This window comes from Galeopterus variegatus, unplaced genomic scaffold (genome assembly GCF_000696425.1).
Source record: "Galeopterus variegatus unplaced genomic scaffold, G_variegatus-3.0.2 Scaffold2566, whole genome shotgun sequence".
In the NCBI taxonomy this organism is placed as follows: Eukaryota; Metazoa; Chordata; class Mammalia; order Dermoptera; family Cynocephalidae; genus Galeopterus; species Galeopterus variegatus.
In genome coordinates, this window is record NW_007728677.1 from 254,577 (window position 1) to 267,852 (window position 13,276).

At 33.2% G+C, this 13,276-nt stretch overlaps 1 protein-coding gene across 1 annotated transcript in view; it reads left to right on the plus strand.

Annotated features, from left to right (window-relative positions):
* The window catches only part of ZBBX (zinc finger, B-box domain containing), a gene marked incomplete at its 3' end in the record, with an annotated part of 85,349 nt that overhangs the window by 55,135 nt on the left and 16,938 nt on the right, over positions 1 to 13,276 (plus strand). The window contains exons 9-12 of the mRNA XM_008582320.1: positions 4,864 to 4,973; positions 5,359 to 5,459; positions 6,565 to 6,644; positions 7,983 to 8,125. Coding sequence (XP_008580542.1) covers positions 4,864 to 4,973; positions 5,359 to 5,459; positions 6,565 to 6,644; positions 7,983 to 8,125 — 434 coding nt within the window. The remainder of the gene's footprint in view (positions 1 to 4,863; positions 4,974 to 5,358; positions 5,460 to 6,564; positions 6,645 to 7,982; positions 8,126 to 13,276) is intronic.

Sequence of the window (13,276 nt, forward strand, 5' to 3'; positions counted from 1 at the left end):
AACCACAACTTTTTTTTTTTGAAGTTCTTACAACACGAAAATGGAGGGGACACACCTGGGTGGGAGGGGGGAGAGGGAGGAGGGAGGGAGGTTTCGGTGATGGGACACAATAACTAACTACATTGTATATTGACAAAATAAAAAATAAAAAAATAAAAAATAAAAACGTAAGCATAAAATATCGACATGCAAGCAAGTAAAGAGAGAGAAATGAAAGCTCAGCCTTGTACTGCAAAATGTAGTTGTTTTTTAATAAAATTGATTTGGATCAATTTGGGATAAAAAAAATAAATAAAAATAAAAATAAAATAAAATAAATTTTACTAAAAAAAGAAAAAAAAACAATGCATTCATAGATCTTAATATTGATGCCTCCAGTGGATCTTTCTAAAAATTTTTTTATTATTTAATTTTTTAAAAATTTTAACTTCTCAGTATACCTCGTAGTTAATTTTCATGTCCCTTTACCCATTCCTCTTCCCCCTTCTTCTCTCTCCTCTTCCCCACTACATCATATCTGTTTACTTGTTGTAACAAGTTCAAGGAATGGTTGTGATTGTTGTGTCTTCTTTCCCCCTTTATTTGTTTGTGTGTTTATTTATTTATTTATTTTTAGTTCCCACAAATAAGAGAGAACATGTAGTATTTCTCTTTCTGTGCCTGACTTGTTTCACTTAATATAATTTTCCCTAAGTCCATCCATGTTGTTGCAAATGGTAGTATTTCATTATTTTTTATAGCAGAGTAGAATTCCACTGTGTAGATATACCACGGTTTCCTTATCCACTCATCTGATGATGGACATTTGGGCTGGTTCCAACTCTTGGCTATTGTAAATAGTGCTGCAATAAACACTGGAGTACAGGCATCCCTTTGGCATGATGATTTCCATTGCTCTGTGTATATTCCCAGCAGTGGAATAGCTGGGCCATATGGTAGATTTACCTGTAATTGTTTGAAGAACCTCCACACCATTTTCCATAAAGGTTGCACCATTTTGCAGTCTCACCAACAGTGTATGAGAGTTTCTTTTTCTCCATAACCCCAGCAGCATTTATCATTCTCAGTCTTTTGGATATTAGCCATCCTAACTGGAGTGAGATGGTATCTCAAAGTGGTTTTGATTTGCATTTCCTGAATGCTGAGTGATGTTGAGCATTTTTTCATGTGTCTGCTGGCTATTCGTATATCTTCCTTTGAGAAATGCCTATTCAGCATTTTTAAATTGGGTTATTTGTATTTTTGTTGTAAAGTTATTTGAGTTCCTTGTATATTCTGGGTATTAATCCTTTGTCAGATTTATATTTTGCAAATATTTTCTCCCACTCTGTTGGTTGTTTTTTCACTCTGTTGATTGTTTCTTTTGCTGTGTAGAAACTTTTTAGTTTGGTATAATCCCATTTGTTTATTTTTCCTTTAGTTTCCTGTGGTTTTCGGGTCTTATTCATGAAGTCCGTACTTACTCCTACTTCCTGGAGTGTTTACCCTGTGTATCCTTTAAGGAGTTTTATTGTTTCAGGATGTTTATTTAATTCTTTGATCCATTATGAAATATGGTGAGAGGTATGGGTCTAGTTTCATTCTGCTTCATGTGAATATCCAGTTTTCCCAGCACCATTTGCTGAAGAGGTAGTCTCTTCCCCAGTATGTAGACTTGGTGCCTTTGTCAAAGATCAGGTGGCTGTTGGTGTATGGGTTGATTTCTGGGTTCTCTATTCTATTTCATTGATCTGTGTGTCTGTGTTTATGCCAATACCATGCTGTTTTGGTTATTATAGCTTTGTAATATAGTTTAAAGTCAGGTAGCATTATGCCTCCAGCTTTTTCTTTCTTTTTTGCTCAAGATTGCTTTGGCTATGAATGTTCTTTTGTTATTCCATATAAATGTCTGGATAGTTTTTTTCCATTTCTGAGAAAAATGTCATTGGAGTTTTTATGGGGATTGCATTGAATCTGTAGATCACTTTGGGTAATATGGACATTTTCACAATGTTAATTCTTGCAATCTAAGAGTATGGGATATTTTTCCTTCTTCTTGTGTCCTCTTTAATTTCTCTTAACAGTGGTTTGTAGTCTCATCACAGTGATTTTTCACATCCTTCGTTAACTTTATTCCTAAGTATTTTATTTTTTTGGTGGCCATTATAAATGAGCTAGCTTTCTTAATTTCTTTTTCTGTATGTTCTCTGTTGGAGTACAGAAATACTACTGATTTTTGTTTGTTGATTTTGTATCCTACTAGCTAACAGAATAGAGCCACACATACACAAAATTATACACCACAATCAAGTGGGATTCATCCCAGCAATGCAAGGTTGGTTCAACATACACAAATCAATAAATGTGATACACCACATCAATAAAAGTAAATACAAAAACCATATGATCATCTCTATAGATGCCAAAAATGCATTTGACAAAATTCAACATTTTTTCATGATAAAGACTCTCTAAACATTAGGTATAGATGGAAAGTATCTCAACACAATTAAAGCCATATATGAAAAGCCCACTGCCAATATCATCCTGAACAGGGAAAGGCTGAAAGCTTTTCCCTCAAGATCAAGAACTAGACAAGGATGCCCACTCTCACCACTCCTATTCAACATAGTGTTGGAAGTACTAGCCAGAGCAATCAGAGAAGAAAAGGAAATAAAGGACATCCAGATTGGAAAAGATGAAGTCAAACTGAAGTCAAAAGTCACCCTGTTTGCAGATGTTATGGTCCTATATACTGAACAGCCTAAGTCCGCTACAAAAAAACACTTTGATAAATGATTTCAGCAAAGTTACAGGATACAAAATCAACACAGAAAAATCAGTAGGATCTTTTAAATATGGGAAAACTTCGTGAAAAAGAGTGCAGAAGATTTGGACTGAGAGTATTTTAAGGGCAGATGTTAGCAATTAGCTGATATTCTGACTCTAATTCCCCTATTCTTTTCATTGCAAGTAATTCTCAATTCTAGCTAATCATCAGAAGCATCTGGGGAAGTTTTCACGGTACTGATTCCTGGACCCACCCCTAAGCTGACCTAAAAATCATTGGCTCTAAGAGTGGGTATAAGATTCAGCATTAAAAAACAAACAGACAAACAAACAAAAACCTTTCCTGGCCATTCTTATGCAAACAGCCTAATACTGATTCACAGATCAGATTTAGAACGACTCATCACACATTTGCCCAACTGAATTGGTAAATGCTTAATAAATATTTGCTAAATTTTAGAAGAGGAAAGTTTGGTGAGGTGAACACTATTATAAAAGATATTTAATCCTTTATTTATGTGGCATGATCTTTTAAAAAAGCATTGATGCCAGGGTTCAAATATCCAGAAACCTGACTTAGTTCATGGGCAAATCACTTAAATTCTCTTGGTCCAAGTTTTCTCATTTGCAAAATATTGAATTTAAAATAAATAATTTTAGGGCCTTTGAAGCTCTAAAACTCCATTACCTAGATTCTATAAGTCTGCACATCAGGGCCTTTCCTCATAAAATTAAAGAAGGTTTCACTTCTTGAAGGAGTATTTGGATAACAATATATTTTTGTGTATGTATGATAACTTATTAGTACAGTATATCCATGTCAGACTGTAATAGGTTTCTGGTGGCCAGTTTTTCTTTGACCTTATACTCTTTAATATTTTTATCACTTAACTAAACAATGTGTTTATATATATATATATATATATATACATACACATATTTATATATATATATGTGCATATATATGATATAATGTTCATTGAATTTGTTAAGGCACAAAGCTGAATAATACATAAATGTTTTGCAGCCATATTATACATACATTACATATATTGGAAAAATGCACATAACCATAGTCTACCAGAAGAGAATCCAAATTTCAGTGCTTTTGCAAGTTGCAGAAGAGGCAATATAAAATCAGAACATGGACTTGGGTGGGGGGCAGAGTGCTTGGTTTCAAACTCCTCTTCTGCATTTGCTACCTGAATAACTTCAAAAAATTTGGTTCACCGCTTTGTGTTTCAATTTTACCATCTGTAAAATTAAGATAACACTAATGCTTACTTAAATGCCTATTAAGATTTAATATACCAAAATTAGCACACAGCCTGGTACATTTTAAGTTTTATATCCATTTTAACTACTAAATATTATTTAAAAGTCCTTGCCTTTTACATGGGAACCTTATGAGCTTATATGGTCTAGAAGGACTATGCAGCTACTTACATTCTTGGCTAAATACCCTAAGCCCAATGCCCCACCCCCCAATAATCTGAGGATATCCTCTGGAATCAAATGCACTCTCCTGAACTCTGCGAATTCCTGGGCTTTATTGCCTTCTATATGAAAAAGTCCACATCAATTCTTATTGTTAATTAGGTAATATATGCCATAGCCAGAGCACCTCACATTCATGTCATAGGAACCAATTTTATCACCCTACTGGTGTGGTGAAAGTTTACACAAATGCCCTGTAATTTACTTACAACTTATCAACATAATGCCAAGGCTATGGGATAAAACACACATTCATAAACTAGCTTTTTAGACAGCATGGTGTGTTTTATGGACTCCACATGGTTTTACAGAATGCTAATTTCTGTAACTTTGATTTTCATCTTAACAAAAAAACAGTAGTATATGCAGTTTAAAAGTCTTGTGGGATGTCAAGTTGATTTACAATGTTTTTAATTTGTTTAGTATATTATGATTCTGTTGTACAATAATACTTATCTTCAGTGAATTAAAGATACACTTATGGTTTTATCATTAATTTTGAATATTCACTTGTTTGATAAATAAATCAAGACCATGTCTGAGGAAGTTTCAAATAACACATTTTAGTCTTTTAATTGCTTCTTTCTTCTTTGGTAGAACTCCACAAGAGCAACTTCTTAACGTACTACCGGATAAACTCATACATTCGTGTAAAACCACTAGTGAGGCACAATGTCCTCAGAATGAAAGTGATGAAGACAGTGATGGTTAGTTCAGTCTTGATTAGATATTTTCAAATTTATATTTCCAATTATAAACACTAAGAACTAATCAGCATCTGCTTTTCGTTTTCTTTAATGTATCATTCGCAAATAGACTATGTAATCCTTATCTCCCGATCAAAATCATGCATGCTTTCTTCTTTCCACTTTCTAGATTTACTTTGCCTTAATTTAAATAGTTTCACTTAAAAATTGAATGCTAAGAAAATGTGTATTTCACTTGAGCTGGAGAAATTGGCAGTATTTATATCTTTGTGTGGATGTGCAGAAGAACACTATCCTTTTATTGTTAGTCATATTATTTGAAGAATGAAAATTATCAGGTAAGGTATTTTATTTGATGATATTATTTTCAAATATTATTTCACAGTTGACGAAACCAAAATACAACACCCAGCTCTTTTCCTGCCAGTAGAAGAATTAAACACAGAGAGACCTGAACCATCCGTAAAGATAGTTGAACTGGATGATGTAAGTGCACAATGACCATTCACATTCCTCAACAAACAGGAAATTCATAACATTTAGTTATAGTTACATATTATTTTTAACAAGCTTTCTTTCATAATTCAATATAGCTTAATAGGAAATTTACAGGTGTTTAAATTTGAACACGCTAAGAATAAAACAGCATTATCTTAATGTAGAGAGTAAATTTATGAGCTGAACTGGTATTGCCAATTTTTTGGAAGCATGCAGTATGGGAGGTCAGATGACAATTGCTATTTGAACTTACAGAAGTGCACTTTGATGTTTCATTAATTTTGATCTTTATGTTATCAGGTTTTTTAGTCCCATTACATGGTATCTATTTAATAAAGTTTAAGTGCAAATTTAGTTTCTTTAATGTCACTTAATATTATTTTCTGTTTAAAGGAAGAAAAAGTTTTTCAGTTTTAAGAGGTTTAGTATAATAATAACTTGGACACAAACCCCTAGAAGACACCAGCAGAATCAGCTGGAGCTAGAACCAGTCCAAGCCGGAACTCTGGATTGAAGGTTTATGGTGTGACAAACACTTTCTAGTCATCTGGTAGCTAAATATTCCACTTGTCCTAGATATTTTTCTTACTGTGGTTGTCACATAAAATGACTAGAATGGAGAAAATACCTCTTTAAATACTGCTCTCTTCTTCAGGTTGAGATGTTGATAGCTTCTGCTTTTTTTTGTTTTTGTTTTTTTGTTTTTGGCCCAGTGACATTTTTAATTCTCCTCTGAATGAAATTGAGATATTGTTGATACCTAGAGTAAGCTTACGATGTGCCAGTAAGAGAACCAGTAGCCTCCTAGTCACTAATCTACTTGGCAGTTAGTAGCTACGTAATTAAGTATAAATTGTCATTGTTGATTCTGGGTGTGATAGTAGTGATAAAGTTACTGACACATCAAATAACCACAAAGTATCAGTTGAGTTGGTTTAGTTCTCCTAGAACTCATATGTTATGGAATATACCTAGAATTCTCATGACACCATTTGTAGGAAGAAAGTACTCTATGTATCACTCACAAGTAAGCTGGTTAATGTATAATAAATTTATTGAACATACTAATATTATATAACATACATTTAATAAGACTTATGAAGAGGGATTTGAAGAACCGGGGAACGCTGTGCCTTACAAAGTTGAATTAGCCAATGCAGACAGTCAGCAAAGGTAAGATCTTTCTCATTCACTTTGGATGCTTATTAAAAAACCACAAAAGAAATCAACTATCTCTTTAAATGCGAAGTTAATGGTGTCAGAAATAACTTTAATGTTAGAGTATATTTTACTTAAACCATGTTTAAGTTTGTGTATAATATTGCTAATATGTATCAACATTCATCAATTAGAAAATCATCTTAGTGATATGTATATTCTTCCCTAATATTTGGGTTATTTAGTAGATTCTTCTGAATTTAGGAATTGTTATTATTTGTAACATTTGGCCAAGTATGATATATTTTATATGAGTTTTCTTCTTTTCTATTTTGATTAAAAATAATTAACTTCAGTAAACCGTGTAATGAAGTTCCTGTTAAATAGCCCCTATATTAATTCTTTGTTCAGATCAGCTTAGACCCCTGTTAGCATTTTGCAATAGCTGTGGGCCTAAGTGATGCCCTTGGACCCATAGAGCCCCATGTTTGGACACATAGACCCAGATATCTAGTAGCAAATGTGCTTTTGACAGCAGGGTTTTGGAAGGAGACAACTTTGTAGTCAGGAGTAAGAGGTTTATATCTACTAGTATCCCCAAGGAAATGAATGGCATTTCTGTTCCCTAATTTGATTCTTTTATATATCTTATCACATGTCTGTGCTTTGACCCTGACACAGTGTTAGAGGAGGTGGAGAAAGTTACTGATTATGGTTTGGCAGTAGTTTTACAGCTTTGGTTTGGAGGTACCCATAGAACTACATTAACTTTATCTCCCTCCTGGGTTCATGAGTGACACAAGAAGACCCTTTTGGTCAAGTATATATAATCCATGAGTTTTATGATGGTATTACATAGAGCTTACATAAATATCAGATATTATTAAATACATTATTCAATTAATAGAGAATGTTCTTTAAATTTCAACTACACTTTTAAATAGTAATCATTACTAAAAGTTGAAATACCAAATACTGCTTTTTATGTCTTATAGCTCATTGATGAACCTTCATTTCATCAGATTTCAATGAGCTCAAGATATAATTTTTCATTTTTAGAAGAAAGAATGTGAGAAATCGAACATTTCAAGATGTTTTGGAAAGGAACTTTCAGTTGAAATTTTACAGTTAAATTGAATTTGGTCCAGTTATCTATTTCTTTTAAATCCATAGCACTATTTACTTACAGTTTAGCATGTGTTCATGGTAAGGTGAAAACAAATATTAAATTAACATAAATAACCTATTTCGTTAAGGTTTTACTATACCTGTTTTAATAAATTGGGTCTTTTTCTCTTCTCTTTTTGTACTTTTTAAAAACTCTATTCTTTTCTTTATCTCTAAACATGAAAGTTGTCCATTTTATAATTATCAGAAGAATAGTTTTCCATATGAAAATGACATCCATCAACATCATGTTTTCACTAAGGGAAAAAGAGACATCTTAGATCTTAGTCTGAGAAACACCTCTACATATTGTAAAGATAACTCAAAAGGTAACTTTTTATTGTTGTTTAATATTATTAACAATGAATGTTGCTAATTTAACGAAACCAGTAGGGATTGCAGCCTATAAAAGCTTGGCTGTTTATGCTGTTCATTTTAAAACCAGAAAATTTATTCTCAGAAAAAAATTGGTTGAAAATATGTAATTTTCTGGCAAATACTCTTTATAGTCAATGGACAACAGTGTTTGTATATGTAATAAAATCAGCCAATTTAGGATTATCTAAAAGTTATTATGGACTGAGCTAGCATTTAAAAGATTTTAGTAACAAAATTATGACTGATACCCTGATCCCCTCATTTACATTGAATCTTTCCCCCAAATATTCAAATTTGATGTAAAGTTTTATGCAAGAGATTAAACCTAAACAAAACAAATCATCTTGTTTATATTTCTATGTTATTACTAGTAGTTCCCTTGAGATCTGTAGATTAGAATGCTATGTGAAAATCTGTTTTTAGTTTCTAGATTGTGAAATCATCATTTAAAGACAGTACAGCAAAGTATCCCAGCTAGAAATCAGATTTTGTTTCCATATATGCCTTTACTGTGCACCATTGAATATGCCACTTATTTTTTTAGACCTCATTTTCCTAACTTAAAATGTAGGAACTAGATACTTTCTAATCTTTCTTTCAAATGTTATATTTGATCTACATAGGATTTTAAGAAAAACCAATAAATATATCTTATGTGAAAATTTTGAGAGATACCAGAGGGCATTATTTAAAGTAACTAGTTGTAAAACTCACGATTACCTTCTGATTGGGCAGCAGATGGTAGAGAACAGTGGTAGATCTGTGGTAATTCTGTTGGTCTTGCCATTTTCAACTACTAGGCCTCTAAATCATGTGGCCAAGTGTAAACTATACCTACATGTGAACTTAGGACTTTACAGGGATCCAGATCTGATCTAGAATGTGAGTGTTGCTTGACCAAGCTAGATCATGGTGTTCCAGTTACCTGTGGGAAAATGGTGAACATAAATATCTGTGTAAGTGTTACTTTAAATATATATTTAAAAATTTTTAGCTTGTAGAGAATTTTTAGGTACACAGAAAAATTGAGCAGAAAGTGCAAAGAGTTCCCATACACACTTTGCTTCCACACATGCTCAGCTTCCCCCACTATCAACATCCCACATCAGTGGGATGTTGATAAAGTCCTAATATTTGTTACTGTTGATGAATTTTGTATTGATATATTATCACCCAAAGTCCACAGTTTACATTAGAGTTCACTCTTGATTTTGTACATTCTGTTTTGACAAATGTATAATGACATGTGTCCACCATTTACAGTATTATAAGGACATGTTCTCTGCCCTAAAAATCCTCTGTGCTCCATCTGTTTACCCCTCCCGTCCCCCAATTCATGGCAACCACTGATCTTCTTACTATCTCCATAGTTTTGCCTTTTGTAGAATGTCATAGAGTTGGAATCCTACAGCCTGCAGCCTTTTCAGATTGGCTTCTTTTACTTAGCAATTGTATTTTAGTTTCTTCCATTTTTTCATGACTTGATAGCTCATTTCTTTTTAGAGCCAAATATTTCACTGACTGAATGTACCACAATTTGTTTATCCATTCACTTATCGAAGGACATCTTGGTTGCTTCCAAGCTTTGGTAGTTATAAAGAAAGCTGTTGTAAACATCCATATGTGGGTTTTTGTTTGAACATAAGTTTTCGACTCATTTGGGTGAATACCAAGGAGCATGATTGTTGGATCATATGGTGAGAGTATCTATAATTTTGTAAGCAATTGCTAAAGGGGTCTGCCAAAATGGCAGTATCATCTTGCATTCCTACCAACAATGAATGAGAGTTCCTGTTGCTCCATCTCCTCATCAGTTATTGGTGTTTTCAGTGTTTCAGGTTTTTGCCATTTTAATAATTGTGTAGTTATGTTGTATTGATGTTTTAGTTTGCCATTCCCTAATGACATATGATGTTAAAAATCTTTTGATGTGCTTTTTTGCATCTGTGTGTCTTCTTTGTTGAGGTATCTGTTTTAGTTTTTTTTGCCCATTTTTTAATTGGGTTTCTACACGTTGTTATCATTGAGTTACGAAAGTTCTTCGTATATTTTGGATAACAATCTTTTATCAGATACATCTTTCCCAAATATTTCTCACAGTCAATGGATTGTCTTCTTACTCTCTTGATAGTGTTTTTCACAAAGCAGAAAGTTCATCATTTTAGTGAAGTTTAGCTTATGTCTTTGGTGTTGTGTCTAGAAATCCATTGCCATACCCAAGGTCATCTAGGTTTTCTCATATGTTACCTTATCAGAATTTTATAGTTCTGTGTTTCACATTTAAGTTTTTGATCCATTTTGAGTTAGTCTTTGTGAAGGGTATAAGATCTGTGTCTAGGTTTATTTTTTTTATGTTTTGCACATGGATATCCAGTTGTTCCAGGACCATTTGTTGAAAAAACTACTTTTTCTTCTGTGTATTGCCTTTGCTCCTTTGTCAAAGATCAGTTGACTTTATTTATATGGGTCTATTCTGGGCTTTCTCTTCTGTCTCAGTGATATATTTGTCTATATTTCTGCCAATTCCACACTGTCTTGATTACTGTAGATTTATAGTAATTCTTGAAGGAAGGTAATGTCAGTCCTCTGATTTTGTTCTCCTTCACTATTGTGTTGGCTATTTTGGGTCATTTGCCTCTCCATATAAACTTTAGAATCAATTTGTTGATATCTACAAAATAAGCTGGGATTTTGATTGGGACTGTGATAAATCTACAGATAAAGTTAGGTATAACTAACATCTTGACAAAATTGAATCTTCCTATCCACAGATATGAAATATATCTCTATTTATTTAGTTCTTTGATTTCTTACATCAGAACTTTGTAGTTTTCTCATATAGATCTTGTATTAGTCCATTTCTGTTGCTTGTAACAAAACACTTGAAACTGGATGATGTATAAAGAAAACAAAATTTATTGCTTACAGTTTCAGAGGCTAGGAAGTCCAAAATCCAGTGAACTCATCTGGCAAAGCCTTTCTTTAGTGGTGACTTCAGAGTATCACACTGTGAAATGGTGGAGCAGGGAGAGAGCAGAGCATACCCTCCTTATACACTCTCTTTTTAAAGCCCTCAGAACCTCACCCCTGACCACCATTATTGATCTATTCACTACCGCATGGTCCTACAATCCAAACACCTCTTCAAGGCTCTACCTTTCAATTACCATAGTAGGATTTCCCACCCCCTTAACAGTCACAATGGGGGCTAAGTTTCTACTACATAAAACTTGGGGGACACAATTCAAGCTTCAATGAGTTTTAGGGGGACATAATTCAATCCACTACAGATCTTGTACATATTTTGTTAGATTTACACCAAAGTATTTCATTTTCTGTGTTGCTAATATAAATGGTTTTGTGTTTTAAGTTTTAAAACTACTTATTTGTTACTGGTATATAGGAAAGTAATTGAATTTTTTCTGTTAATCTTGTATCCTGTAACCATGCTATAGTTGCTTCTTAGGTTTAGGAATTTTTTGGTGATTCCTTCAGATTTTCTACATAGACAATCATGTTATCTGTGAACAAAGACAGATTTATTGCTTCCTTCTCATTCTATATCCCGTTTATTTCTTTTTATTGTCTTATTCAATTAGCTAGACTTCCAGTACAATGTTGAAAAAGAACTGTGAGAGAGAACATCCTTGTCTTGTTCCTGATCTTAGCAGGAAAGCTTCTCGTATCCTCTCATTAAGTATGATGTTAATTATAGGCTTTATTGTAGATTTAAAAAATCAGATTAAGGAAGTTCCCTTCTCTTCTTAGTTTTAGGAAAGTTTTAATAATGAATTGGCATTGGATTTCATCAAATGCTTTTTCTGCATCTCTTGATATAATCGTGATTTTTCTTCTTTAGCCTGTCTGTGTGATGGATTAGATTGGTTTTTTGAGTCTTGAAACAAAACACATAATTTTTATGAGTTAAGAGGGCTTCCAATGAATAGACTAAATTAAATCATACATGTACTTTCTGCAACGCATTTTTAACATTACTAAAAGTCTGTTTTGTCACTTTTTCAGAAACAATGGATCCTTACAGTGGAATTTTGCAATCTTGCAAAAATATTATGGAGGGTAGTTGTCGGTATTTTAATATAGGAAATGGCATATTTTCCCTCCCCCAATCAGATAATTTCTATTCAGGTTCAAGAGGGAAGTACAGCATCATAGTGGAAGTTTCATTATATTGAGTAGGCTTTTAAAAGTTTTTCTTATAAAAGTATTTCTCTGACATACAAGTTATTTTATTTCTAACAGTATTTGTGATATTTAAGAGGTAACAGTACTTAGAAGTAGAAGTTCTTAAATACTATGTCTAATTGCCAAGTTGTATAAACATTTGATCACAACAAATACATTCTTTGGGCTGTAAAGCAGAATTTCCATCCCTGGAGACTATTTTAGTCAAAGCCTCTACTATTTTACACAGTCTTTTTATAGATAGATTTGTTTTGGAAAGAGAATAGGGGATAATCAGATAAAGATTTATTCAATCCAGATAACAGTATATGTACTTTTATTTAAAATAAAAGCAATATGGCACAAAAATTCTTAAAGAATTTTCATTCTTCAGAAAATCTAGCCTAGTGTTTCACCACTCTGACTGCACATTATAATCAGAACTTGGTGGAGGAAAATAAAAAAGACCAGTGCCTGAATCCCACTCCCAGTGTGTGACTTAATTGGTTTGAGGCCAGACCCATGCACTGACAATTTTAAAGAGTACCTTCAGATGATCCCTTTTGTGCAGCTTGGTTGAAAACCAGTGATCTTAAACCAAGTGATTCATTTAAAGCAGATATAATGAAGTGGGTGACTAATATAAACTTGCTCATCTTGTAGCTTTCTAGAGGCAGGCAGCCCAGCTACACGTTTTCTGTGCCCCTAACTGCTGCTGTTCTTTCATCTGGCACATTTCCCTTTGCCCTAATGAGGCATGCTAGGGAAAAGAGGTAAAATGTGGAAAAAAGGTTCTCTCTGCGTTATTTCTCATGAATTGCAATTGTAACATTTGAGTAGGAGAAGAGGTGAGGAAGTGGAAATTAAATCACAGGCCAAAATAAAAATTTGCATCAATTTCGAGATGTCATTGCAAAATA